Raw genomic sequence first — 27,723 nt, 5'->3', positions numbered from 1 at the left:
TTTATTGCTTTAGTACATTTGGATCAATTTTTTCAATATTTGGATCATACCCCAAAGACATCTTTAAAGTGAGCCAGTCACCTGCCAAAAGCACCATAAAGAGGGAGTCTGTCACCCACCCAGATCTGACTCTTTTCAGCCCCTTGCCCGTAGAAATGTATGGGTGAGCGCACACATGGGACTCTGAAGAGTCAGATTTTTTTCTGGCATGTGGACTTCACAGGCGGGCACCTGTAAGAGGGGGTATAAAATACATCACCTGGCACTGTCACATCAACTAACAGCTCCATAAGTTAGTTTGTGATGCTTTAGGCAGGTGGCAGGTTTCCTTTAAATGGGTATTTACATCTCGGCATTTATTGCATATCTACAAGATAGCTGGACTGGCACATATCACTAGAGAGGGGGTACCCTGACCCGGCTCACTTCCACTGTCTGTAATTATAGCAATAGCTGTTCCCATTACTCCAGTAGAAGTGAATGTGAGCTACGCTGTTCTCAAAAGTTACTAAAATAGCGCAACATGCTGTGCTATACTGTTTACATAACTCCCATTCAATCCTAAGGGAGGTGCAGAAACAGCACATCGTAATCAACTTGGCTGATGCCATGGTCCCAGTCACCGGTGGGCAGGGAGGTTACCCATGTCTAGCAGAGATGGGAATACGCTTTTTATTTCATGACACTCTTAGGTCAAAAACTCAGTTAAAAGGGTAGTATGGGGGGGGGGGGGTGTTAAATTGAATTGAAATCCTCCTAATGTTGCATAAAAACAGAAAAATGCATATTCACATTGCCCAATCCCCTGCAGCTCTTGCTCCAATGGTGCCCGATACCCGCACAGCTCTCTTCTACAGACCCCAGCGATGACGTCCCATCACTGCAACATGTGACCGCTGCAGCCAATACATACAGAGTCACATAGTCCGTAATCGTCTGCCAGTGTCACATCCCTATGACAGGGAGTCTGAAGAATGCAGCGGGGCACTGGGCAGCACTGGAACCAGAGTTGTGGTGGATCAGGTGAGGAGAATGACTTTTTTTTTTAAACACCGCACTAAGCAAATACGTTTTTTTTCTCCCTAAAACTATCCCTTTAATTTCTTGGTGGGACCAAGCTTTTTTTTCTGATGAGCCACAAAATCAATCCATAGAATTACACAATAAAATCGTACCTGCCTTCAGCAACAATTAGGTGGAGCTTCCGAGCCCTCCACATCATCACAAGGTACCTGCAGCAGCATCTAGCACTTGTGTAGTGAAGTGTACGCACCAGATGTAGCGGGTGTGCGATGTTAATCAAACCAAGAGGGGCAGCAGTCAGTGACCATTCAGGACAGCAGCTGTATACACTATAAGAATATAGATCATTGGGGACCTGTCATCCACCATCCTGGGTAGCATTGGTTTGGAAATTCTCATAATAGGTTCCCTTTAAAGGCATGTTCATACGGCAGAATCAAGCACGGATTTTTCCGCATGGATTCCAGCTCTAAAATGCACAACTAAGCTGCAAATGTCTGCCGTGGATTCACATGCGGATTTTGCCCTGCAAATCGGCAAAATCTGGTTGCAGAATTTCCAATGTGATGTTATATGTATCCACATTGGAGCTTTGCCTATTCACAGGGTTAAAATAGCATCTGAATCCGGAGCAGAAATTTCCTGCTTTTAGTGGAATCCAAGTGGGAAAGAAATCCATGTCGGAATCCGACATGAACACAGCCTAAGCACCTCCCTGTGCTGACACCAATGGGGACAACACTATAAATGAATTGTGGGGGACTTTATGCAGATCCTGCCATCGTCCGGGGTATAGGTTTTATCTAGGCCCATAATCGAGCGGTGTTCCTTGCCTATAAATATGGAGGTGTTGCATGCATGCAGCTATCCTTGTCCAGAATCTGGCAGTAAGGTTTCCCAGACATCTCACCACAAAGTAACTGCATTTCCAGCAAGTGTCATTTGAACCATTAATAAATGCTGTGACTTGCATCTGATTTTTGGCCCCCTCACTCATGGAGGATCCTTGGCTCATAGTAAACGTGCATGCTAGAGAAGTGCTCACATGGCTATAAAGCCACATCATCAAATCCAATCAGAGACGTCAATTTGCTTTTGCTATAGGCATATACATGCATTATCGATACGCAATGCAAAAGCACAAGGAGGAGAAATATTGGTGCCAGCGCTGCCTGAAATCCATCCACACACACAGTTCATGTCTACTGGAAACATTCAGCAGAGATGAAAGCTGCGCAGGAATCTGGATATAAGGTAGCTGTAGATTAGCAAAAAGCAGAACAAGTCATGAATACAGGCGCAGGATTATAACTAAGCAGAGTTAATTTGTATATGCCTTTTAACCCTTTTCAATTCAATTTGTATTCTGGTTTTCCTAGAGGGCTTACTCTTTTTCTGCCATTATACTACAGCGCTATCTGCTGGCTAAAGCCAGTACTGCATGAGGTGACACATTGGATAGGCTCCAACAGCAGAGAGGCTGGTAATATACAATAAGCGAACCCTGACAGACATCTTCCAACATCAGAGCTGTACAGCCTTAAATCATAATGTCTTCAGAGGTCAGACAGTGGATTGGAAAGGGTTAAACGGCCCAACCATCGGCAAGAATATTCATATGAACGTTAATTCCCCAGTCACCGGGCCGTGTGATGATGCACCCAATCGGCCAACAAGTGAGCAAATGCTCATTGTCACATTTCTATGGTCATGAAAAATGCTTGTTGATCGGAAGCCCATTCTTCCAGCGTAACGGAGAGAAGTGCTGCCAGCAAATGCCTGCTGTATGGGAACAATCAGTTTGAGAACTTAGAAAACATTGATCCAGGGATTATTCTGACTGCCACTATGGAGTCAGGGAGGAACCCCCCCCCCCCCAAAATGGGCTAAATAGGCTTCTGCCTAATTGGTTTTGTTTTTTTTCCTTCCTTTGGATCTGCAGGGGGTGGAAACAGGCTGAACTGGATGGACATTGGTTTCTTTCAGCCTAACATACTATGTTTGTAGTAACAATCGCTCGTTTCCGTGCTACAGCTCATCCGTACGTAATTTAACACATTCCAACCGACATGCTCGTTTTTAGTCGCCACTTGTTACCACGGGCAGATGATCTGTCTGTGTAAAACTACCCTGGAAATACAAAGGGCTAAAGAAGAGTGGAAAAAAAAAAGAAAAAAAAAAAAAAAACTGTATACAGTGCTTTCCTTATCATTGGGGACTATTACTGACACATGCCACTATATGCCTGTATAGAAGAATACATCGCAGCCTTCCATTGAATGTCCCCCACCCAGCTTATACATCGAATGTAAGCTGAAAGTGTGCTGAGAGCATAGCCTTATCGGCTCTCTTTCTGGGGTTTTAAAATAAGTTGTATATTTTTTTTTGTGTAATTCTGTAAATGTGTTAAAGTCCTATAGTTGCCTAAGACCCCTGCCGATCAGCTCTTTCTCCAGGCTAGTGTACGGACCCAAATCTTGCAGGAAGTAAACGGCACTGTTTCCTTTGCAATGGTCAGGCATGGTATTGCAGGCAAAGTTCCCATTCACTTCAATGAAAACTCGACCTGCACCACCAAGCCTGGCCACAGCAATAAGAACAGAGCTGTCTGCTTCCTGCAAGAATCAAAACAGCTGATCGGCAGGGGTCTTGGGCAAAAGGCCTCCATCAAACTATTTATGACCTTTACTGAGGATAGGCCATCAATAGTATAGAACTGGACAACCCCTTTAAAAAGTGTCATCTGGCAACCAAAAAAAGAAAAAAAAAAGCCATGAGAAACTCTGGGAAACATGCAATTTTCAAACAAACACTGTGCATGAAACAAGCCTGTTGATAATTACACTGTGCTGTGAAATAGAGTTCAAAGATGGTTAACGGCCCACTTTCCTCCAATTGCTGCACTTATTAAATGGCTTGTACCAGAATCCTGTTATTCCCCATCCTCATTATAGGTGATAACTTGCTGATCGTGGGGTCTTACTGTTGCTTCATTTATTTTCAATGGGACTGCCAGAGCTAGCTGAGCAGCAAGCACTTGGGTATTTCCGTCAACACCATTGAAATAAATGGAGCTGCACATGCTTGGCTAGCGCTCCATTCATTCTGACGTCAGCACAGGGGTGATGTGATCCCACCAGTGAGAGGCAGAGGGAGACACTGGATCCTGTTCCCAGGATCGGTGGGGGGTCTCGGCAGTGACACTTCCACCAGTCAGTAGGTTACCCCTATGCTGTAGATAAGGGATAACTTGAGAGATTGGTATAACCATTAAAAATGTGTCCAACACATCAGTGAGTGAATGCTGAAACGCCGTGAACTGTACTAGAGCCCGTACTGTTGCAGACTTCCAATATGCGATTTTGAACAGGGGGCACAAGTAAACAGCATTGCAAGCTTGAACTGTCACCCTACAACCACTGCACATATTAAAGAGAGAATAAAACCAGACACATCTTATATATAGGTTTACTTTAAACTCTGTCTTTAATCCCACAAAGTTGCAATCTGAATGGAGGAGGATACAGTCCGCTGTAGTGCTGGTTCAGCACACTAAAATCTGGACCAAGTAGAAGAATATCTTTACTAATCATCTGCCAGTAGGAACTGCTGACTGTCCATTCAGTACGGAAGTAGAAAAGGCCCTTCGCAAGCTGAACCCACGTGCATCGAGCGTCAGGAGGCGAGGTCATGGTGAGGCAGAGAGGCTCTTGGCGTACCAGCAGCAGAGCAGGAGTTCCCTTTGCTATTTTTTACGGATGGAAAAAAAAGTGGAGATACGGGAAATTTAGAGATTAAAAAGTAGCGCTCTTTAAAAGATCCTCCAGTGAAGATTAAAGGCACAACTTCAGACAGGAATGATGTAATGTCCATTCACGGTCGCAGAAGGAGGACTAAGACAGAACTTTGGAGTTTCGTATTTTGGTAGAGGAACGAGTGTGGATGCTGGATAGGAAAACGCTGCAGAGAGAAAACAGAAGTTGGTCAATGAACTAAAACCCTGCATACGATTAAAAGAGGCTTTCCCTCAGGATTAATCACCAATATCAGATCGTGGGGGTCTGCTATTCGGAACCTCCACTGATTAGTGGTCTGAAGTAGTTGCAGTGCTTCGGTGAGTGCATACCAGGCACAGCACTGTATAGCAGCTTAGTCCTATTCACTTAAATGGGACTGAGCTGCTCTCAGGACAGGTGACTGATGATGAATGTGATGTCAAACGGCTGAAAACAGGTTGCAAGGCCCACAGAGTGCCATATCCTCTTCAAACAATTGATCAGTAGGAGTCTGGGCTGGCGGAGTGAATCTCCGCTTTAAGCAATTAACCCCTGATGATAGTCTACAGATGACGGGCTGCTGGATTTTTGGTCATAGGTCAGAGATTGCAAGAGACTTTTCCAGCATAGAGTTCAATGTAGGTGCAGCTCACTTGCAATATAAGTCATGTCAATATGCACTCCATACTGAAAAAGTCACTTGGGTTCTGCGACCAAAAATCCAGCAGGTTTAAATTATTGTGTTGCTGTCAAATGTAGCAACATGACCACATCCACAACCATTACTTATCAATTTACAATGCAATCTGTCTGATCTCAGTGTCACGTGACAAGTGGCTGACAACAGCTGTGAATTTAGACTAGCGAGGCTTCATTTATGTTGTTTACTTTCACAGCGAAGTTTTACATTCGTATTTAGAAAATGAGAATATAGAAGGAAAGCAGTCTACTTCCCCGCCTTTCTGTAAAGCCACGCTGTGTAAATAAAGCACACTGAAAGAAGTGAACATATAAAATTAGGGAACGGGTTACAAAAGGGGCCTTTTACACAAAACGATTGTCGGGCGCAGAAGAGTGCGCCAATCGTCCCAGAAATAAATCGCTCTGTGAACGGAGACGGAGTGGGCCAGATATCGCTCCGGCTGCCCGCCTCCATTCACAGTAAACAGGCAGTTGTCCATAGACTGCTTATCTATACGGGACAATCATTCAGTTTTCATCAAGTGCAAAGGCCCAAAGAGCTACATGTATAAAAAGAGGATGCAAATGCTTAAAAGGACTGAGGGGTGAATCATAGCACAATCTCAAGTCAACAGTTTTGATAATTGAGTGTCTGGGGGCCGAGATCCCACTCATCACTAACAGGAACGGGCAGCAGTGCTCATCTGAGCTCTGTGCCCGCTCGGCTGTTTCTGGCTTTGCTCAGAGCAAGCACAATAGAAAATCTATAGAGTCCGTACACTACATCGCCGATTATGGTCGGGCAGGCACAGCGCTCAGCTCAGCACTTCTGCCCCCTTCAGGTTAGCCGCTGGTGGGGTTTCAGCACAAAGACCCGCACTGATCAAGTTTAGATGCACTTAAGTGATGAGGAATAACAGCAACATATGTGAAAGCAGCTTAAGATGTGGATGGCGTACAGGACGAATGTAACCCAGGAAACTGCACATAAGAGAAGAGAGGAAACAGGTAAATTATACGAAGATTTGTCAAAATATATGGAGAAAGTATGTTTAAAGTTCAAAAGTGAAGCTATAATATTATACAGCTCGGAAGCCCAAGTGACAGGCATGTATGCATAATATGAATCCACGGGAAAAGTAGTGTAATATGAACATTAACAACTATGCTTGATGCAGAAATAACAGAATCCCGTGCATTTCAAGCACTGCTCATAGACACATATCACAGAACTGAAGCCCAACTCACCGCAATGCTAGCGGACTACTCCTCCAGTGGGATTATTTCTTCAGTGACAAAGAATTCAATGGTCTCCTCTTCCCAGTCATCCACATTGCTGTCCAGCTCATCTGTATCAACTCCTGGTGTAGGTGAAGAAAGGATAAGCAGGTTAAGAGTTGACCAGTAAAATAGAAGTGAAGGCATGATCACATTCTCTACTCAGAGATCACCAGTAGCTTTGGGAAAAAGCTACTAAATGGTCAACCTTTAAAACAACTTGCACTTATATGATGGCCAGTGCGATAACGAGCAAAACCTATTTACCTAAAATAACATTTTTGTGCTGAAAAATCCCTCTAAAGTGTTGGCCACTAGAAGTCCCCCTTCCTCCTAACTTACTGTCCAAGTGAGGTTCTCCGTTACTGGAGACAGCAGAACAGGACGTGAAAGAGGAGTCATCATGCTCATTGAAGTCTATGATAACAGGAAGGAGGGAGAAGGCACAAAAGACTCACAAACGTTCTGTTACAGCAAACAGCGAGTTATCTACCATTTATTCGCACTTCCACAGCCTAGTATTTCTGAACATTGTCCTACATAGTGTTATGTCTCCGTGTGTGTTACCGAGACTAGAAATCAGCAATTCCATTTTTCTAGTAATTCCAAGACTTTCCTGGTGCAATGAAAACACAGTATCTGGAGCGGTCAACAGCAGGAGAGCCACATTCAGGGGGCCTCAGAAGCACTGATTACTGAGTCCCACTTTGTGACTGAAGTAATACGAGGTTCAGTAATAGCGTTGATTGGTTAGTCTAAAACTAGAATTAAAGGAGTTCTCCACTTTGAGCAGTTCCAACTAGTTAGAAGGATCCATTCAAAACAACCAGATCAAAGTGTTCATTCAATTCACTGGGTTGTGTACGTAATGCAGAACAGAACAGGCCCTCTAGCATGAGAAACTCTTACGTTACCCGCTCAACTCTAGCCAAAAGGTGAAAATCCTTGACAGATGACCATCTCTATTAACTCGAATTCCCTAGGCTTTTCTAAACTGGACAACCCCTTTAATACAGCAGCTTATAACATTACTTACCACCTCTGAGCTCCAAGCGAGCGTTCTTTTGCTCCATATACAGCTTCTGTGCCATCTCTCTGTATTGCTTATATTCTTCCATCATGGTTCTCCTGCGCTCAACCAGTTCCTTTAAGAAACAAAAGACATGAAAGGTGACACATTTAGACAATTTACAAACAGAACAGAAATCTGAAAAAAGTATTTCCGTGAGGCCATTAGATTACAATAAGGGTCATGAAAGAATGACATTTATAAAGGATAGTATTCCAACACTTAATGATTAAGACCTTGATGCCAGCCAAAATAACCCATGATATCAAGAGATGTTTACCTTTGAAGCCTTGGACTGACTTAAACGATCTTTCTGTTCAAATATCTTGGAGTATTTCTTCAGATCTTTCTTGATTTGCTGTAATCATTAAAAAAAATAAAAATCTAAAAGCTGTTCTTTCTAACAAGGCAGAAACAAACATTAGTTCTTTACAGACCTTTATCTCATCTTGACTTAGCAGAGTCGGTGGCCTTGGCCTCCACAACAGCTGGCAGAATCTGTCTTTGCTGTTCTTCTGGAGAAGTCGTCCTTGGAACGTCCACAGCCAGTAAGCGTTATCCACCTAAGAAGATAAAAACAAAGCTCAAAATATGTCGTCCCGTTCTTCCAACTATCTGTTACAGCTACCCATGAGATCCAACAGCAATACAGAAGCTTAAGATAGCCTTTAAGAGACGACTCCATCTACTAACAGGTCTTTGTCCAAAACAAATTAACAAGTGTTAGGCCAAAAACATAACTCCCCATTTTTGCGCCCTATATACTAAACATCCATTTCGAGTCATCCGGGTGGTGATGTAAGCTTCCTGAGTAATTGCATCATAGTTCTATCTACCCCCATTCCTCCAGATCATCAACTCTCTTGGCTGCAAGTTTTATTTTAGCATTTGCAAAAGAAAAAATATTACAACATCTCGATAAATTTAACAAGATCTTGTGTCCGTATTCGCAATGGCAGTCAAGAAACAAGTTGATGTGAGAAGCCTCTTACTTTATGGCTCCACCAGGACACAGAAGTGACGACGTAACGTCCTGTTGGATCCCATTCCACGTCAGATGCTGTATAATGCTCTGCAATGTTCATTATGGTGCAGTCTGAAGTGTCCACAAAGGCAAGTGCTCCATTCATGCTGCAAGTACAAAGTCAGCCAAGTTTTGTGCAAAGCCTCTTCACATACTTATTTCTCAGGTTTCTCACACAATTTTTAATGAAAGACATACATTTTGTGCTAAAAAGGGGATTGAATCCCATTAGCTGAGAACAGGGGACACACTTCCCGACAGGAAAATCCCAAAGGGTTACAAACGTATAACACACAAATCAGAAGATGTGGAAGGGGTATTCCCACATCAACACATTATTCCCTATAAACACGATAGAAGGTAACTTCCCAATCATTGGAGTCCGACTGCAGGGACCCTAACCAATTCCACGATTTCAGTCCCAGAATGTCGCAAGGTTCTTGTCAGCGGAGGCCACACATGTGTGCGCCTCTACTCCATCCACTTCAACAGGACTGCCAGAGATAGAGTTCAAGCGCCCAGCTATCTCCAGCGCTGCCACTGAAGTGAATGGAGCAGAGAGTGGATAGAGGAGAACCCTTTCCAATCTCCCTGTCACCCGCACACTGCCCAGCTCTTATTTATTTTGGGTGGGAAAATGCGTTGTGTATTCCTTGGAATGACTCAACAGAAGCACAGAAAAATGAACTATGATTATTACTTTATTAACAATTTTGTGAAAACTGAACGAGTTATAAGTGTTTCACATCAGGGAAATAATCCTGTAAATATATGTATATTGATATTTCATACATTTATAGAAGACTATTCATTTCTAATTTCTCTAATGATATCTCTATAATATAGTGCCATACAGAGGCATTCTATAACTGCATACAATGTGTATGGTATACGTTTCTAGCACCATGCAGAGGAGAACTCAAGACATTGCAAAACTCTTCTGTATATGTATATTACAGTACGCAGAGAAGAGCTCTGACATCAGAGTGTTGCTCTGCATAATGTAATATACATATGGAGAAGAGAACTCTAAAGTTGCAGCTCTCTTCTGCATAGCATTAGAAACATATATCAGACATGGGAGATGCAGCAGATTTTCGCCGCGGGAGGAAACTAAAAAGTCAACGCGATTTTCCACGATGAACCTATCATTATGGTTTCATTGTGGAAAATCGTGGCGGATTTCCGCTCGTGTACATCGGGCTGTGCTTTCCATAGTTATCCTATGGAAAGCGTTTCATGCGTTACCTGCGTGCAGATTATCGCCGCGGATAACACAATGAAATATCGCCCGTGGACAGGAGGCCTTTAAGAAACCTTCAACATTTAACACAGCAAGACAGAGATTCTCACCTTCGTAAACCTGCAAGGACCAAGAACTGACCCTGTGGACTCCAGAAGATTGTATTAGCTTGCTGCTTGTCATACATCTCTGAAAACAAAAATAAGAATGTCATACTGGTTACATGCCATTTTGGAAGTAGTTCTAAATAATATAAAAATTATAGTAATCGTACTTATCAATTCAATTTTCCCATTGTTTTTGACGTGGTAGAATGACACAGATATCCGAGGGACTTCTCCATGAAGCACAGCAAACTTGTTTCCATTGGGCTCCCAAGCAAATGCGATGATGCCATCTACAGAATAAAGTTGTGTTTGCTATAAGAATGACATATCACACAAAGCTACGACATCGTTTCCAGCACTACAGTCACATTGTAAAACTTCATGGTGCAATGGTTTTGGATTGTAGACCTTCCTATTACGAGCAATGAACAATACCCCAAGATTACCACGCATGCAGACGAGGAGAACATTGCCTTGTACGAGTTAAAACGTACCTTCAGGAAAACCTTCACTGTTTGACCACCACTAGAGATGAGCGAGTATACTCGATAAGGCACATTACTCGAGCGAGTAGGGCCTTAGCCGAGTATCTTCCCGCTCGTCTCTAAAGATTCGGGGGTCGGACGGGGAGGAACGGAGGGGAGATCTCCCACTCCCTCTCCCCCCCCCCCCCCAGCTTCCCGCCGGCCCCCGAATCTTTAGAGACGAGCGTGGAGATACTCGGCTAAGGCCCTACTCGCTCGAGTAATGTGCCTTAGCGAGTATACTCGCTCATCTCTAACCACCACCATTAGACTGGGGCTACAGAAAGACTTTTTGCAGCACAACTTTCCAATTTTAACTACCGAGCTACAGTTGCAATCCAGAAGAAGATCACGTTGCATGCAACTAAGTGAACTTCTGTGAACTGCAGCTGTCACTCAGTGGTTATAACTGGAGAATTGCACCATAAAGTCCCAATGTACCTACAGCCTTATTCCAGTTTAGGAGGATATTTAGCAGGTGCTTACTGCTCTAATCCTCTATGACCTCTAATATATGCATGACGTTATAGCATTCGCTGTCTACTGGCACTTGAAGTAGCTTTCATACCTGAAATAATTAACCTTTCTTCATTGATGAAAGGTTAGATCCAGTTAAAGCTTAAAGTGGCCATCATGTCCTGGATACGGCCACTGTTTCTTACACTACCTTATGCACACTGTACATTGGTTTGAGAGTACAACTCTTCTTTGATTGGTCAGTGCTGACCACATGAGCAGTCAGAACATGTAGTATCTTGACTTCCTGATGTCTACTAATGCAGTGTGCATCAAGTAGCCAGAAAGGCAGTGTGGCCATCTGTGTTTGTCCAGGACCGAAAAGTTGCTTTAAATAAGTTATCCTACTAAAATATATTTTTATCCTATGAATAGAAGAGAAGTTAACCGATTGGCAAGGGTCTGTCTATTACACCTCTGCTGATCACGAGAATGAGAGCCTTGAATGAAGCAATGTTTACACATGTGCACCACTGCTCCATACATTTCAATGGGAGTGCTGGAGATGGCCCAGTTGAAGCACATGGCCATCTTCAGAACTCCCACTGAAATCAATACAGCCGCCAGCGAACATGCTTGACAGTTACTCCATTGCTTTGGTTGGACCCTATGATCAGATAGTTGTCCTTTATCCTGTGGATAAGGTATAACTAGAGATGAGCGAGTATACTCGCTAAGGCACATTACTCGAGTGAGTAGTGCCTTAGCCGACTATCTTCCCGCTTGTCTCTAAAGATTCGGGGGCCAGCGGGGGGCGGGAAGAGGCGGAGGGGAGATCTCTTCTCCCCAACCCCCCCCACAACTCACCTGTCACCCGCGCCGGCCCCCGAATCTTTAGAGACGAGCGGGGAGATACTCGGCTAAGGCACTACTCGCTCGAATAATGTGCCTTAGCGAGTATACTCGCTCATCTCTAGGTATAACTATTGTGTGGACAACCCCTTTAAAGCTAAAGACTCAGTTTTGAGCAATTAAATACTTTTGTATGTTTAAAAAAATAAAAAAATAACTCCCAACACTTTCGTTTCTTCACTTATCCTCTCAGCTTTAGCAGCACAAGCAATTTTCCTATCATGTCTAAAATGCCAAAGCAAGGAACAGGAAGGGGCTTACCTTTCATTTCAACCACATCTACTGGAACCTGCTTCTCTCTCATTCTAAAGATCTCGAAATTGGTCACCACACCCTATTTAAGATAATAAAAAATTTATAAATAGTGCCAGACGTTTTAAAACGTCACTGCTCATAATGCCACCTGCACTTACCTGAGTGCCTTTAGGAGTCCTGTCCACCTTCACACACAGGTAATCCCCATTCTTCTGCCAGTGCAATTTGCAGTCCACAACATTGAACAGGTTTCTGACTCTGATCTCTTGTCTGGAAGGCAATTGCATTAAAGTCACTCTGGCCGGGATGTCTTTGTCTTCTGGTACCCAGAATGCTATGATGTTACCACCAGGTGACCAGGAGAAATCTCTGAAAAACACAAAGCACAGTGTTAAAAGCTATTTACTGCATGGAAGAAAGAAAAAGACTGATAATCGCTGGTCCTACTCACTTTATTCCGGAGATCTTCAGACTCTTCTTATCCAATAAGCCCATGGACTAAAATAAGAAAGACTATGCGTAAAATATCAATTTCACACTGAATAATCATACTAGGAAACACAGGTATTATTTAATTATGGGAGTGAGGCGAACATTTGTTTTACACACAACTGCAATGCAGGATTGATGCCAAGTATTAAGATGAACCATGCTGTATAATCACTTGGCATAAAGCCCAGCAGCAAACTATCAGTTAAATTGTATTGCCATTGACAGATTCCCAGGCCTCTCAGAAGACGTTTCTCTGTATGGGCTATATAAAACATACTTTTTTCCCCTCATCTTTAAGTGCCTAATCTCAAGACATTTAATAATTATATATAACCCAACCAATCGGAAGCGCAAAACAGTTCAGCAGTGCCATGGGGTACTTTTGCAGTAACAGTCAGGGCTACTGGTGCTATTAGATCACTAATTAAATCACTGCATTTTCTTAATTGTAACATTAAAGGCATCACAAGTACCTGTAAGTGCAACAATGTTTGAAAGAAAATGTAAACTTCTAATATTTTTTAGGAGGGTGAAGGATTACAATGTGAATCAAGGCGACTGTCAATTTGTAATACTGCAGTTTGTTAAGATGTAAAGCTACAAAATGCCACCAACCAACTAGGGATTTGTTGGAAGCGGTTTTAAAGTAAAATCACCACCATTCAGAGACCAATGTTATTCACCGATTGTCCACTTTATTACAGAAAACCACCTAGTAGTGCGTTGGATCTCCTCTGACCTTCACAACTGTAGCCATTTCTCATGGTGTTCATCCACTGGTGTCAGAGGACATCAGTGCCAAGAAAACATTCTTCACACCATTACTCCACCAGCCTGAACTGTCTACATCTGACAGGAAGGGTTCATCAACGCATGATGCTTGTGCCAAGTTCTGACTGCTCGCTCATCTCTAATCAGAACAATCCTTGAGATCCTCCTCCGATCCCCTTTCACTGGATGTTTTTCCTTGATCACACCATTCTCTATATACTCTTCACACTGCTGCACAAGAAAACCCCACAAGGTTGGCACATCCTGGCCCCTGCTAGTCTAGCACCGATGACCGGACCTCGTTGGAAGTCGCTCGATTTTCTCATTCTAATGTGGATTCACACAAACTGATCCACAGAAAATGTATCACTTGATTTTATGCTGCAGTCCGGGGCCATGGGGATGATTTCCTTACAGGAAAGCTTAATCCTGAAAGGGCCAGTGTCTGTAGTAAAGTGGCCAGTGTATATACACCTACTAAACTGCAGCCAAAACCTCAAATAACTACATAAATCAAGACTCAGAAGTTACACATTTTCTCCAAACTGTTAAATGTCCTGAACTGCAGTAATATTACGTACAATATGTATATAAATAAGCAATTTCCCACATCTCACGCACAAAAAAAAACAAACAAAAAAAACAAAAACACTTTTCAGTGACATACTTACAGGAGTTTCATAAATACTGAGCGTGTCCGGCGTCATTCTAGCGAAGAACTTGCCATCGTGACTCCACCTGCAAAATAAAAGAATGATGCTCAGTCACACGGGATACGTTTATAGTGAAGATCACTGTACCAAAAATACAGCATTATTTCACATACTTGAAAATTGGCCAATGAGCCGAGCTCTCACAGTGGAAGCCTCTCTTTTTCTGTCCAGTCAATGTGTCCCAGATAATAATGGCCTGAGGGTCATCCTTCGTGTCCATAAGAGGGCTAAATGTAACAAGATACCTACAACAAAATAAAGCTGTGAAATTAGACACTATAAAGAAACAATTACCGCTATACACACCTGCGAGTAGAATACACAATCCTTTAAAGCCGAATGCCCACAGATGGTTTATGGTGGAATTCACAGCCAGACGCCCGCCGCGAATTCCGCAGCAATGACCGTCCATAGATATGCTAGGTTAAAAGATTCTCCCCTGCCCACGAGCAGAAACCAACTGCGACTTTCTGCTCGCGAGGGAGAATCGCAGCATGTTCTATTCTGTGCGAGGGGGGAAATGCATGGACAGCTTCCATTGCAATCAATGGAAGCTGTCCATCCTGTGATATCCTGCACAATGGGCACTGCGGAAGTACCGCAAGAATCCGCGTCACAGCTCAGCACCGGCGTGTCATGCCCTGCACCACGGCCAAGACACTCGTGGCAGATCCTGGAGAGGAGAGTATGGGGTCTCTGTGGGGCACCAGGTCTGATTCCGCTGCAAGATTTTGCAGTTAGAATCCGACCCGGCCGTGGGCATATGCCCTTTAGGAGCTTTCCAAACATGGATATTTCTTGCATATCCTCAGGAAATAACAAATGTCTTCTAGATTGGGGGGTTCCTACTTGTGGACAACAATGGACCCCCTAACGATTTCACTTCCACGGGGGTTAGCCAAGCAAAATGGCTTTGCAGTTTCCTTAACTCATTAAAAAGTGAATGTAAAGAAACAGGAACATGTACAGCAACCTCGCCAGGTGGGTCGGGGGCCCTGTTCTCTGGATACAGCATAAATGATGGTTTGGAAGACCCCTTTAAGGCAGGGATGCAATGTCATAAGAGAGCTGCACTAAATTCCCACTCTGCCTAAATCCCTTATATTGTGGTTGCAATAAGTGTAAAGCTAGACTGTGGATAAAAGGACAACATACAGGTGAACCACAGTGACTGCTGCAGAGTTGCCCACTGCTACTGAGGCAGCACAGGAGCCCACTACTGCCCCCTGTAGAACTAAAAGGGCAGCACATAGATGTATAAATAAAAGCTCTAGACTGTATAACAATGTATACTCTGTATCACTTCCTCACGGCCTTAAAGGTCTGTTTGTGGTCATTAAGTAACAAACTACAAATTAAACTAATGTAAAACATACCTTTCACATGGAGAAAAGTCAATGAGTTGTACTCCTTGATGGCTGAACCTCTGGATCTGCTTGAATTTCTCCCCACCCCAAAGAGCAATTCCTCTCTGATGGAAAGTGGCCAAGTAAGTACCTCTTGGAGACCAGCGCACGTATGTTTCAGTCCATCGCTAAAGACAAAACGACATCTCAACTTCATTATAAAAGAAAATCACGCTTTATTTTTACCTTAAAGCCTACCACGTAGGCGACTGTACTGGAACTGTGCAAGTCTTAAAAAGTTACAGTGGAACAATTCCTTTATTTTTTCTAAACAGCTGCCTGTGACCTGAAAACAAGAAAAACAAGCAAAACTCGCCTCTCTTCTCCCATCAGTAAAGCAGCACAAAAGCACCTGCAACGCTCCCGGCTTCTTTTTACAAGAGAAGTCAAGTGACTGTTGCAGCCAGAGGCCACAGCGCCACCTTCTGTTCTCCTGGCATCAGCACTCACATTTTGGGCCATGATGATAGGAGTTCCGGACGGTGACACTGCGGCCTCCAACTGGCTGCTGCGGTCACCTGACTTCTGCTGAAAACAGACCAGGAGGGCGGCAGGGGCCATTGCATTTCTGCCCACAAATAGAATACAGGAGTATTACTTCTTTTGTCGTTTTAGGTCATGGCCAGCTGTTTACAAAATAATTTAAAGTGGGAAACGCTCTTCAATGGGAACCGGTCACCAGGAAACTGGCATCTCAGCTGTCACTACATTGTAATGCAATTCAGATGCTGCTTAACAAACAGGTTTGTGCCTTAAAAAAAACCCAAGTAATATCTAGTCAAGGTCCTACTTTATATCCAGCATGCCCAATATGCTAATACACCGCCACAGGGCAAATAGGCGGCGTCACCATCGCTCTGAGTCAAGACGTCACACAGGCCAGACAGCCTCCCATGCTTCTCACCACCACTTTCTATGCGAATACGTCTGCGCTCTCAACACTGAAATCTTGACAATGTTCTGTGCGCTTCTGCTGTCTTGTCTTCCAGCACATGTGCAGAGCACTGTTGAAGTCAAGGCGTCTTAACAGAGTAATGGTGACGCCACCTCCAACTCGAGGTGGTGCATTAACATATTGTGCGCACTGGATATATAGTAGAGTTTTGACTAGCGTCATTTTTAAGGTAAACAAGTTTGCAATGCTATTCAGATGCGATTTAACAATGTGGTGCAAGCTGAGAAACCCAGTTTCCTGGTGACAGGTTTAAATGGCTGCTTTTCAGGGACTTCCCATTCATCACAAATGACCATATATGCTCAAGATTACTATTAGAAGGTGCCAAGAACCTTTTTCATAGATAAGACTGAGAAAATGGATGGCAGAGTGTGTAATTAAAATGTAGGCTCATATCAGCAAATGATACCAATTCTCATTATAATAGAAACCAAAAATGCAAAATTGAGTCATACGTCATCCATGTAAGAATTACTATTAATAAAATTACAAAAACGGATAAATATTTTTGTATAAATTTTGTAATAAAGATATTATCTCTTATGTGGATGGCGTATGACTCCATTGTGCGTTTTGGTTTCTAGCTTTATAGGAGTTGCTGCAAAAAGTTTGAGAGGTGGGGATTAGTTGATGCCCCTAGCCATGTTGTACAATCTCATGTCTGAGTCTGTTGGCAATTATTCCCATACTGAAACCCAACAACATACAGCTCTCTCCTCGACTGGAACCGGCTCCTTCACATCATTCCAGAAGATCGTCGTTCTATCGCCCGATTCAAATATAACACTGAACTGATCCCTGCAGTCTGCATCTTCAAGCCATGATCGGAGGTTACCCTAGAGAAGAGAAACAAGACCGGTGAGGCAACTTTCCTGATAGATGTAATTACAGAGGAAGGAGTACACACAGCACTCACCCGATGGCATCACAATTACGTAATGAGCAGCACTACACCCACAAGGGAAGGGGAGCCGAAGAACAAACACACATCTGTTCTTACAAGCAAAGACACAATATACACTTACAAAGTCTTTAAATGGCTGCTTTTCAGGGACTTCCCATTCATCACAAATGACCATATATCTGCAAGAGAGTAAGGAACTGGTTAATCACATACTCCTACAAAGGTATTGACCATCAAACCTGAGAGCAGAGGGAACTCACTTATCAAAATCTGTGAAGAGGTTCACTCGGAAAGTGTGCTGCTTGTCCAGCTTGTAGCCATCGGCATTCTTCACGGCGTCCTGAGCGTGGGCCGGTAATGCGTACTCAAGGAAAATGTACCTGAAACATAGTTACAACTAAATTAAAAACCGGGAAACAGGAGCAGTTGTGGCGCTTCAGCTGACTGCAGGGCATGGGGCTATAAGTCCCAATTCGGTTCACTCATGGAAGCCAACAAAGACCCAGCACCCCAACCGATAATAGCAGGCGCAATTTGGAGATACATACACCCTAATTTAGCTACTAGATCAGGTAGAAATATGCAAAATGTTCTAATCCAATTTCACCTTCAGGACCATAAGGTCTGAGATACAAAGTGATTTTGGTCACTTGACTAACAAAAATCTATACAACTACTTGTTGCACTGCTATTTTATGGTTGATTTAGGATTTGCAACATCCAGTAAACACCAAGTGTAAGGCTGGGTTCTCACAGGGCGGAAATCTCGCGGTTTGACCGCAGTGAAAAACCGCAAGATTTCCGCCGGGAGAACCGCTGCTGCAAAACCTGCTGCGGCTTTGAAGCATAGACATGCTGCGGTCGGCAAATCCGTGCCACAGCGGCGGCTTAGCCGCAGCGGGTTTGCCATCCCGTGTGGACGAGATTTCTCAGAAATCTCGTCCATATGGCTGGTTAATCCCGGGATTAGCAGCCGCATGCGGATTTGCCGCGGCGAAATTCCGCACGGAATTTCCGTGGCAAATCCGCCCCGTGTGAACCCAGCCTAAGAGTAGTCACAGTCTGGCAGCAAGTTCAGGTGTTGCCATAATCTGCATAGTTACATTACTTTTTTGGACACCATCACCCACCGTTAAATCGCTTTGTGCGTAGTAACAGTCACAACCGTTACTTGCAAAGTCGCAATACAACCTTGGTGTCACGTGGCTAAGGCCTCCTTCCCACGAGCGTGACGGGCTCCGCCGCGTAATATTCCGCAGTGAAGCCCGTCACGGTGCCCCCCAGAGACCCCATACTTACCAGCGGAAGATAGCGTGAAGACGCTTCCCCGCCCACCGCCGTCGCGTCACGTGACGCGCCCGCCGCGTCACGTGACGCGCGGCGGTAGGCGGGGAAGCGTTTTTTCACGCTATCTTCCGCTGGTTGCAGCGGGAGATAGCGTGAACGGACGGCTTCCATTGACTGCAATGGAAGCCGTCCGCGCGTACACCCGCAGCAAATAGAACATGCTGCGGGTGAGGACGGGAGATTTCACGGTGCGTAATTCCGCGGTGGAATTACGCATCGTGAGCATTGTGCTATTAGGTTCAATAGAACCTAATAGCAGGGGGCAACGCAGTGGATTTTTGCCGCGGATTTACGCGGCGTAAATCCGTTCGTGGGAAGGAGGCCTTAGTGTCTAATGGCTCTTTTCCACAGGACGAGCTGTCAGCAAACGATGCCCAACACTCGTCCAATTGATGCTCGCTCCTGTGCTATTACATACGGTAGAAGCGAGTATCGCTGGCATCGCTCACAGCGCTGCCGAAATGAGGAGTTTTCCTTCCGCCCTCCTCCATTCACAGTAAGCAGTCGTTTAAAAGCGAAAGACTGCTGTTTGCATGCATTTAAATGGGAGGATTATCATTCAGATACCCATGGGAGCGTGGGAATGTCAATGACAATAATCATCCTGTGTAAAAGGGACATGCGGCTGGGGCTACACTGCACCTTTGCTTGACTATATTAAGTCACACGACCAAAATATGTTTGCAATTTGTTATATGACTCGCTGTCACGTTACTATATTAGGGGGGTATTGTAAAAGTAATAAGTGAGTCACAGTCGCACGCAACTCAGACTAAGTTGGTACTAGGGCAATGGGAATCTAAGGTTTGGTCCTAGGAGCCAAACTAGGGAAAACCAGAAGCTGGGTACGTCATATACAGGACTTGAACGTTCGACGTGACGTCACTGCTAATATGTGCGCAGTTGTTCACGCTCATGCGACCTGCTTAGATAGGCAGATCACCGTTGAGAATCGCTCACTTCTTACTCAGTGCGTCACATCCCTATGTATGACACTGAGCCTGGAGTGTTTAAACCTAACGAGCCGCCAATGAATTTTATGCAGACTGAAACTGAGCGACAAATGAAAAGTTATTGCGCACTTTCATTAAGCGACAATCATTGCGTGTAAATAAGCCTTAAAGTTTCAGTGTAGCTCGAAACTAATTTTACTGTCTAAAGGGTAGTGCAAAAAAAATTTTTTTTTTTAAAGTTTTTGTTCACTGTCCTGTAAAGAACATCAACATTCAGTGGATTATCCCAGCACCGCCGCCACCTGTACCATATACGGATACGCACCCTTTAGTTGTCCCCTCCACTTCTGGATAAAACTCGTTCGTAATTTTCCCAAATTTGGAAAAAATCTTATTGATGACATTTTTCAGCTTCTCCAAGCGGTCGGGTCCAACCTGCGGTACATTATCGACCACGACCACAGAATCGATACCGTCTGCTTCTTGGGGACGATCTTTCAGGACATCATCAAGTAATTCTGCAGAAATGAAATAAGCAATTAATTTCTCAAAGGGAACCTGTCAGGATATTCAAGCCCCTCGTTAAAGAGCCGTTTTATTCTTGAAGGCCGTTTAGCCCCCTTAAGCCTGAACGATAATCGTTGTGTTCTTTACAGCGCAAGGTGATCGCTCAAACGTTGTGCAATCACCTTGCGCTCCGAGCGGAAGATGCAGAAGACAAGAGGGGTGTCCCTTCTTGTTTTCTGCATCCAGCTGTTCCTCGCCCGCAGCACCTGGCTATCATACAGCCAAGCGCTCTGAGCGGAAGATAGAGAACACAGCTGGACCGCTCTGTTCTTCATACCCAGCCTATCATTAGGGAGCGGGATACAGCTGAAACAATAGTATTAGCTGCAGCCCGCTGTGAATTTCTGATAACTGGTCACTGATCTTTCAGCATGATGAAAGATCAGCAATCAGCGACGACTTAATGAAAACTGTACGATGTCAGTGCAGGGAGCCAGAACGAGTATCGCACAAAAGATGGCTTTGACCGATTTTTGAGCGAAAATCATTGTGTCTAAAAGGGCCTTTAGGCTTTAATCCCACGAGCGCATATACACCGCATTTTCACGCCCGGGCACATATACGCCACCCATATGAAGCATTAGTTTCCAATGCAGCCGTTCACACGAGTGAATATATGGCGTGTAAATATGCTGGAAGCGTGAAAAATAGAACATATACGCGGCCGGCGTATATACGCTCAGTCAAAAGACAGTTCTGGAACTATGTTTGGGCCAATATACGCCGGCGGGTCCCACAGACTCCTATGGGAGCAGGGAAAGAGAAGGGATGGGGAGGTATCATAGCGAAAAGCTTACAGTTGCCTCTATATAGGCATTGGAAGGTCGCCGTTTATCCGCTCATGGGAAAGAGTTCTTAAGGCCGATTTTTTTTTGTTGTCACTTTTGTGGGATGAGTTGTATTTTTCAATGGTAGTAAAAGAACAAGTGAATGTTTATGGAGTCCCATGTGTCCGTTATACTTGTAAAGTGTCCTCGGCTTGTTACTACTGTGCGGGCGGGTTATACTGACTCAGCGATCCAGTGAAAGCCTCTGTAATGTAATCTCTAGCTGGGAATAGGCGCACATGTGCGGACGAGATTACCAACAATAGCCAGCACCGTCCTGGGTGTCACCGGCAGTAATTCCGGCTGCAGCCCGTGGTGCACTACAAAGCCCAGCAGCAGTGGGTGTAAACTGAATGTCGTGTGACGCCAGTCCCGGTGGAGGATTAGCCCTGTAGTATCTACTAGACAGAAACGGTTTACAGGGCAACGATTATGTTGGCTTTTTGGGAGTATCCAGAGCAGGCGCTCCGCCACATGACAAAACCACACAGTCATACATGCTAAATACACAAGGTTTGCTTCAAGGAACAGTTCTAGGAAGAGGACTTAGGTCCGGCTCATACAGGGTATTGTTATCAACCAAAAGCTGATCCTAACTCCATGCTGATGTGCAGCATGTTTGGGCCGTGTGCGGCGCATGTATGCCACGGACGGCGCACAGCCCTATAATAACCCATGAGGTGGCACGTCTTATAGTCACAAAACAGCACATGCAATCTATGGGGTCCATGTTATCAGACAGCGCACGGACAAGGGGGGGGTTGTGCCCGAGGTTCTCTGGAGCGACCTGCATACAGCTGTCTGAATACGGCCCACTATAAGCCAATGGGATTTAAGTGCTTGCTGCAGATTCTCCAGTTCACAGCACGACCTGCAGGTCATTCTGCACTTTCCTTCTGATTTCCCTTTGATATGCATAGATGAAATATTCAGCAGGGTCTGCGTGCCGTCTAAGGTGGATTCAGATGGTGCAGGTAAAACGAAAGAAAAAAATGGTTTTCGACAGAGTTAGGCCTCATGTCCACGGGCAAAAGAAGAATTAAAATCCGCAGCGGATTTTAACTCTTCTCCTGCCCGCGGATCCGCACCCCATAGGGATGCATTGACCACCCGCGGGTAGATAAATACCCGCGGATGGTCAATAAAAGTGATTTTTTTAAAAATGGAGCATGAAAAAATCTGGACATGCTCCATTTTCGTGCGGGTCTCCTGCGGGGACGGCTCCCGCGGGCTTCTATTGAAGCCTATGGAAGCCGTCCGGATCCGCGGGAGACCTAAAATAGGAATTTAAAAGAATTAACTCACCCGGAGCGGACCGGGAAGGTCTTCTCTTCCTCACGGCCGGATCTTTCTTGCTTCGGTTCGGCGGATGTGCCCGGCGCATGCGCGCAGCACGTCGGCGACGTGCCGCCAGCGTGATGAGTTCATCCGCCGGCCGAAAAAGAAGATCCGGCCGTGAGGAAGAGAAGACTTTCCCGGCCCGCTGCGGGTGAGTTAATTCTTTTAAATTCCTATTTTCAGCGCTCATGTCCGTGGGGCAGGAGGGACCCGCTGCAGATTCTCCATGGAGAATCCGGAGCGGGCCTGATTTTCCCTGTGGACATGAGGCCTTAAGCAAAAAAAAGAATTAGAAACTGCAGCAAATCGCTGTAAAAAAAAATAAAATAAAAAAAAACCTGTACAGGACAGACTTGTACTTCTGTCAATCCCCCGGACCCCCATGAGGCCTTTTTACATGGGCTATCGGGTCTGAGCGTTCTTCCAAATATTCATTCTTTCCAGAACCGGAAACGCTCGTTCATCAGCTGATTCTTCTGCTTCAGCCAAGCTAAGAACGCTCGCCGATTGGCCGTACATCTTCCCCGTGTGAACAGGGAGATGTACAGCTGACGCATGGAGGGAAATGATCCCGTGGTGTCCCCTCTGAAGTCGGTGCGCAACACAAAAATCTGACAGAGTCCTGTGCTTACACAAGTCTATGGGAGCGCCTGCATGGGACTCGGAAGAATAGCAGATTTTTGTGCCAGGTGCCAACTTCAGAGGGGACACCGCTGAAACATGGCTGCTGGCGAGTATAAAAAATATATCACCCTGCTTCCTGCCACATCCGCTAACAGCCCATAACTTATTGTATGAGGGGCGTGGCAGGGAGCCGGATGATATATTTTAATACTCGCCAGCAGCCATGTTTCAGCGGTGTCCCTCGCTGAAGTTGGCACATGGCACAAAAATCTGATATTCTTCAGAGTCCAATGCAGGTGCCCTCCGATAAGCACTGGGCTCTGAAAAAGTGGCAGACGTTGGTGCTGCGCGCCGAATTTAGAAGGGGACACCACGGGCGCATATAAAACATACAACTGTGTCATGTGACCGTGTGCAATTTATGGTAGCGGATCTTACAATGACGCCTCGCCCGCGGACTGCCAGCCTGATTTGTAGGGCTGCGATGGTAGTCACTACCACCTGCCTAAACACATGCACGACGACCAAGGCGGGAGGCCGTTCAGCTCCGCTCACGGGGGCTCCAACCGCAATCGCATATGCCTGTAAGTATAGTGCAACAGGCGGCAGGAGAAGTGATCAGGGGCAATCACCTTCCGCCTAAGGCTACCTTCACACGGGCGACCGCCATAGCGGGCCATGAATCACGCCCCATTTCACGCTCACCAACATACATTTTCCTTGCAGATGCGGGGCATTTTTATAGCAAAACCGCCTTTAATCACTCCAGGGAGGTAACGATCTCAGCCGCAGCGGAGGATCGCGGAATTTCTCCTATTGGTTTCAATGGAGCGCCCTGGCATCGCGCACACCTGGCACGTTGTGCGATGCTGCCGCCGGCCCCATTGATAATAATGACAGGTGCGATACGAGAGCACGCCGCGATTTGTTAACCGCATCGCGATGCGCAAAAAGAAAGTTTAATAAACAGCTTATTTCTGACCCCATTCACATCTTGCATGATTTTCTCACTTGGCTGCTCTCGCACGGCGTGGTACAACGCCCCCATTGACTATAATTGGGCTTCGCAGACCAGCGCTCGAATGCGGCGTTTCCAACGTCTCGGTTTTCCAGCACCGTCTGCTCTATTCTCGCGTGTTTTAACGCACATCACCCATTTGTAGCATTTTGATCTTTTGTCAAGCACCAAAAATACTAACAACACAGGCTACCTGCACACGGGCGAACGCGGTATCAGGGAGTGAACCCTGGCCCAATATCGCACCTGTGAATGTGCGATTTACCTGCGGATGAGAGGCGTTTTTCGGGCAAAAACGATCCTCTTGTGCGAGCTTCACACGTGACAGAGGATCAGAAGTGTTTCCTACTGATTCCAATGGGAAACCTCGCATCGCCATGTGAGGTATTAAAGGTCCCATTAAAATCAATGGGCGATACGTGGACTGAAACGTGGAAAAAAACGTAATTCTATATAGATCGCGGCATGCAAAGGTTCATAGAGGGAAGATGCTCCCTCTGTGACGTCTTCGGACCACCATGATGTCATCGCGGAGGGCCGACAGATTGCCATGGCAACAGTACGCCAGATACTGGTATCCTGGCTTGCCATTGGCTGTGATTGCCATTACAAATGTTAAGGCACTGCAGTACAAAAGTCCTGCAAGGCCTTACAGCGATCAGAGCTGCTATGGTTCAGGTACCCTTCAGGGATATAAGGGGTGTAAGAAAACAAAAAAAGTGTACAAAAAAAATAATTACAAAACATTCCCTTTTTTGCTAATTTTTCGCTATTCATATAAAAAAAAAAATTACAAAAAAATTTAAGAAAAACCCCCCGTGTGTGGCATCACCGCGTCCGTAATGACCTGCACCATAATTAGAGCGCACTATTTATCCTGCGCAGAAAAAACCATAAGAAAAAATGGAGGCAAAAAATACTGATTTTGTTCAGATTACCTCCCACAAAGTGCAATAAAAGTGATCGAAAAAGCCGTCTGTACCCCAACATGGTACCAATAAAACCAACAGCTCGTGACGCAAAAACAAGCCGTCACAGAGCGCCGTCCATGGAAAAATGACAGTTAGGGGACTTGGAATGCAGGAATGAAAAAATAATTAGGATTTCAAAATTAAAAAATAAATAAATAATAAAAAAAACAGGTTTTTATTGTGCAAAAGTGGAAAAAACCTCATGTAATCGTGCCGACCCGCAAAAAAAAAACTTGTGGCATTAAAAAAGTTTTACAATACACTATATGCACCCAAAAATGGTACCAATAAAAAAAATAATCCTTATACGGTCGTGGGGACAAAAAAAAAAAGTTACGGCTCTTGAAATGTGGAGATGGAAATATCCCAAAAATTGCTGCATCCTCAACGCCAGAATTGGCCGCGTCCTTAAGGGGTTAAAAAAGTTTTACTTAGTAAGAAAAAAAAAAAAGTTATAAAATACTAAAAATAAAACATTTGTCGTATCGCTGCATCAGTAAAAGTCCGATCCATCACAGTAGCGCGTTATTTCCCCCCGCACGGTGAACGTAAAAAAATAATACAACGCCAGAGTTGCGCTTTTTTTGGGTCACCCAGTCTCCAAAAAAAAAGTGTAATAAAAAGTGATCACAAGTTGTCTGTACCCCAAACCGGTACCCATGGAGCCTACAGGCGGCGTCCTTATGGGACTCGGCCGGACATCAGGTACGCGGTTTTCCGTATCAGATTTCCACGTTTGGCGCCGGTCCAGTATCAGGCGAGAACTATATGCTACAACAGATCAGCCTTCTGGGACAGTATCACAATGCAATGTCTGAGCAGAGCTCCAGGCTGTGTGGGCATGCTGGGAGTTGTAGTTCTACAGCAGCTGGAAACTGCATCACACCCAGGCCTAGTGGCCCATTACATATAGTGGGGCTCCCCGATGCCCCTCACCCGCTCCCCGCCATCCTCACCCTCCTCCGTGATGTCGTCCGTGTAGTCCTCCGGGTCACTGAACGACATCTCCTCCTCGGTGGCCTCCTCTTCCTCCATGTCGAGCTCCGGCCCGTCTAGCGCGTTATCCGCCCGGTGCATTTCCGGCTCTCACCGCTCCGCTCGTACTCGGGGTCTCCGTGCTTCCCCGTGGTGCTGCAAGTTGGGTTCGGGGGCTCCTTCGGGCTCTGGGGGTCGCAAAACAACGAAGCGCGAGGCTTGGGGGCACTAACAGGCCATGTGCACTGGACCCGGCGCCGGGCGGAAAAGGAGCGAACCAACGGCCGGCAGAGGGGAGGACACATCCTACGTCAGGGCTCTACATAACCTGCGGTGACATGTAGAAGGATGAAACACATATAATCATTTCTATTAAACTGTCAGTGCTGTACTGAGTCCCTTGTAATTAGATGAAATGATTTTACACACAAGTGTGAGAATAGTACAGTCCCCCCCGTCGAGTGAGAAATGGACTCGTCCAAGATGGCTGCTGTAAAGCTGTACTGTGATAAGGCTGAGCACCCTGTTTGCTGTGTGAGGGGGTGGGGGCGCTGCTGGCTGGAGTGTCACTAGGAAACTGATGAAATTGTCCTTATAATACCCAGATTAGTAATATTCTGTGAAATGCAGAATCGTGGTGGCCATAAAGACAACATTTATGAGAAAGTGGGATAAGTAATATGGAGGACAACATCCCTGTGATAGGGCTGTCTGTGCCAAAATAATAACCCCTCCGCCATAACCGTGATCCAGCGCTGCCGTCCTGGTGGTTGTTGTGACAGTGGCGGTCGCAAGTCAGGTGACCACTGCAGACAAATGGAGGCCACAGCGTCACCGTTCGCTCTCCTGGCATTGGCGCTCACCTCATGGGCGCCATGATGGCAGGAGTTCAGGAACGTGACAGAGCAGCCTCTGATTGGCTGCAATAGTCAACTGACTTCCTGCGACGGCCGCTGTCACAACAAACGGCGGGGTCGCAGCGCTCACATATGGCGTTTTTTTGTTGCGATTTTTTTTTTTAATGCAGGTTTTAATTACAGTTGAAAACCATAAAAAAAAAACCCCACCATGTGTGAACGCAGCTTTAGGCTCCTGGCCACGGGCGATCGTTCACTGCGTTATCCAGGGCGATAATCTGGCCGCGGGGAACGCAGTGAACGCTTTCCATAGTGTTGCTATGGAAACCGCAGCCCCCCTGTCCAGGAGTGGAGAATCATAGTGAGCCTATCTGACATTCTCCCCGCTCGTGCCCCGCAGCGGAATATCGCTGGCGATATTCTGTCACAGTCATGGACAGGGGGCCTTAAAGAGATACTGTCTGGTAATTGGACAACCCCTTTAAGGACGCAGCCCCTTTTTTTTCCATTTCCATTTTTTGCTCCCCCCTTTAAAAAAATTCTGATTCTTTTATTTAACCATCCACGTCGCTTTATGGGGGCCTGTTTTTTCAATGATACTATAACTAGAAAAAAGACGGCTAAGGGGCCATCAAATAACCATGTATAAATACATGA

The 27,723-nt window shown here is 45.3% G+C and overlaps 1 protein-coding gene across 1 annotated transcript; it reads right to left on the bottom strand.

Moving 5' to 3' along the window:
- Positions 1-4,490: 4,490 nt before the first annotated feature.
- Positions 4,491-26,486, bottom strand: EIF3B (eukaryotic translation initiation factor 3 subunit B). The gene is made up of 19 exons (XM_066576397.1): positions 26,191-26,486; positions 20,215-20,407; positions 17,850-17,969; positions 17,711-17,768; positions 17,393-17,521; positions 15,701-15,858; positions 14,438-14,569; positions 14,283-14,349; positions 12,800-12,846; positions 12,507-12,717; positions 12,355-12,427; positions 10,369-10,491; positions 10,205-10,283; positions 8,820-8,958; positions 8,265-8,390; positions 8,108-8,185; positions 7,795-7,903; positions 6,729-6,841; positions 4,491-4,983 (listed from the first exon to the last, which is right to left on the bottom strand). The coding sequence occupies exons 1-18, from the start codon at positions 26,309-26,311 to the stop codon at positions 6,744-6,746; spliced, it is 2,061 nt and encodes a 686-aa protein (XP_066432494.1). The 5' UTR covers positions 26,312-26,486; the 3' UTR covers positions 4,491-4,983; positions 6,729-6,743.
- Between the last annotated feature and the right edge of the window lie 1,237 nt (positions 26,487-27,723).

Source organism: Eleutherodactylus coqui, chromosome 8 (genome assembly GCF_035609145.1).
Source record: "Eleutherodactylus coqui strain aEleCoq1 chromosome 8, aEleCoq1.hap1, whole genome shotgun sequence".
Classification (NCBI taxonomy): domain Eukaryota; kingdom Metazoa; phylum Chordata; class Amphibia; order Anura; family Eleutherodactylidae; genus Eleutherodactylus; species Eleutherodactylus coqui.
The sequence above is the reverse complement of the archived record's forward strand: the minus strand, read 5'-3'. Positions and strand labels throughout refer to the sequence as shown.

Bases quoted from the DNA above. Each gene is read 5' to 3' on its own strand.
- EIF3B (XM_066576397.1), bottom strand. From the start codon at position 26,311: ATGCACCGGGCGGATAACGCGCTAGACGGGCCGGAGCTCGACATGGAG. The intron at 14,570-15,700 runs GTATGTTTTACA...ATTTTGTTGTAG, and splicing joins GACTTTTCTCCATGTGAAAG to GTATCTTGTTACATTTAGCC. The intron at 8,959-10,204 runs GTGAGAATCTCT...TTGTACTTGCAG, and splicing joins GTCCTTGCAGGTTTACGAAG to CATGAATGGAGCACTTGCCT.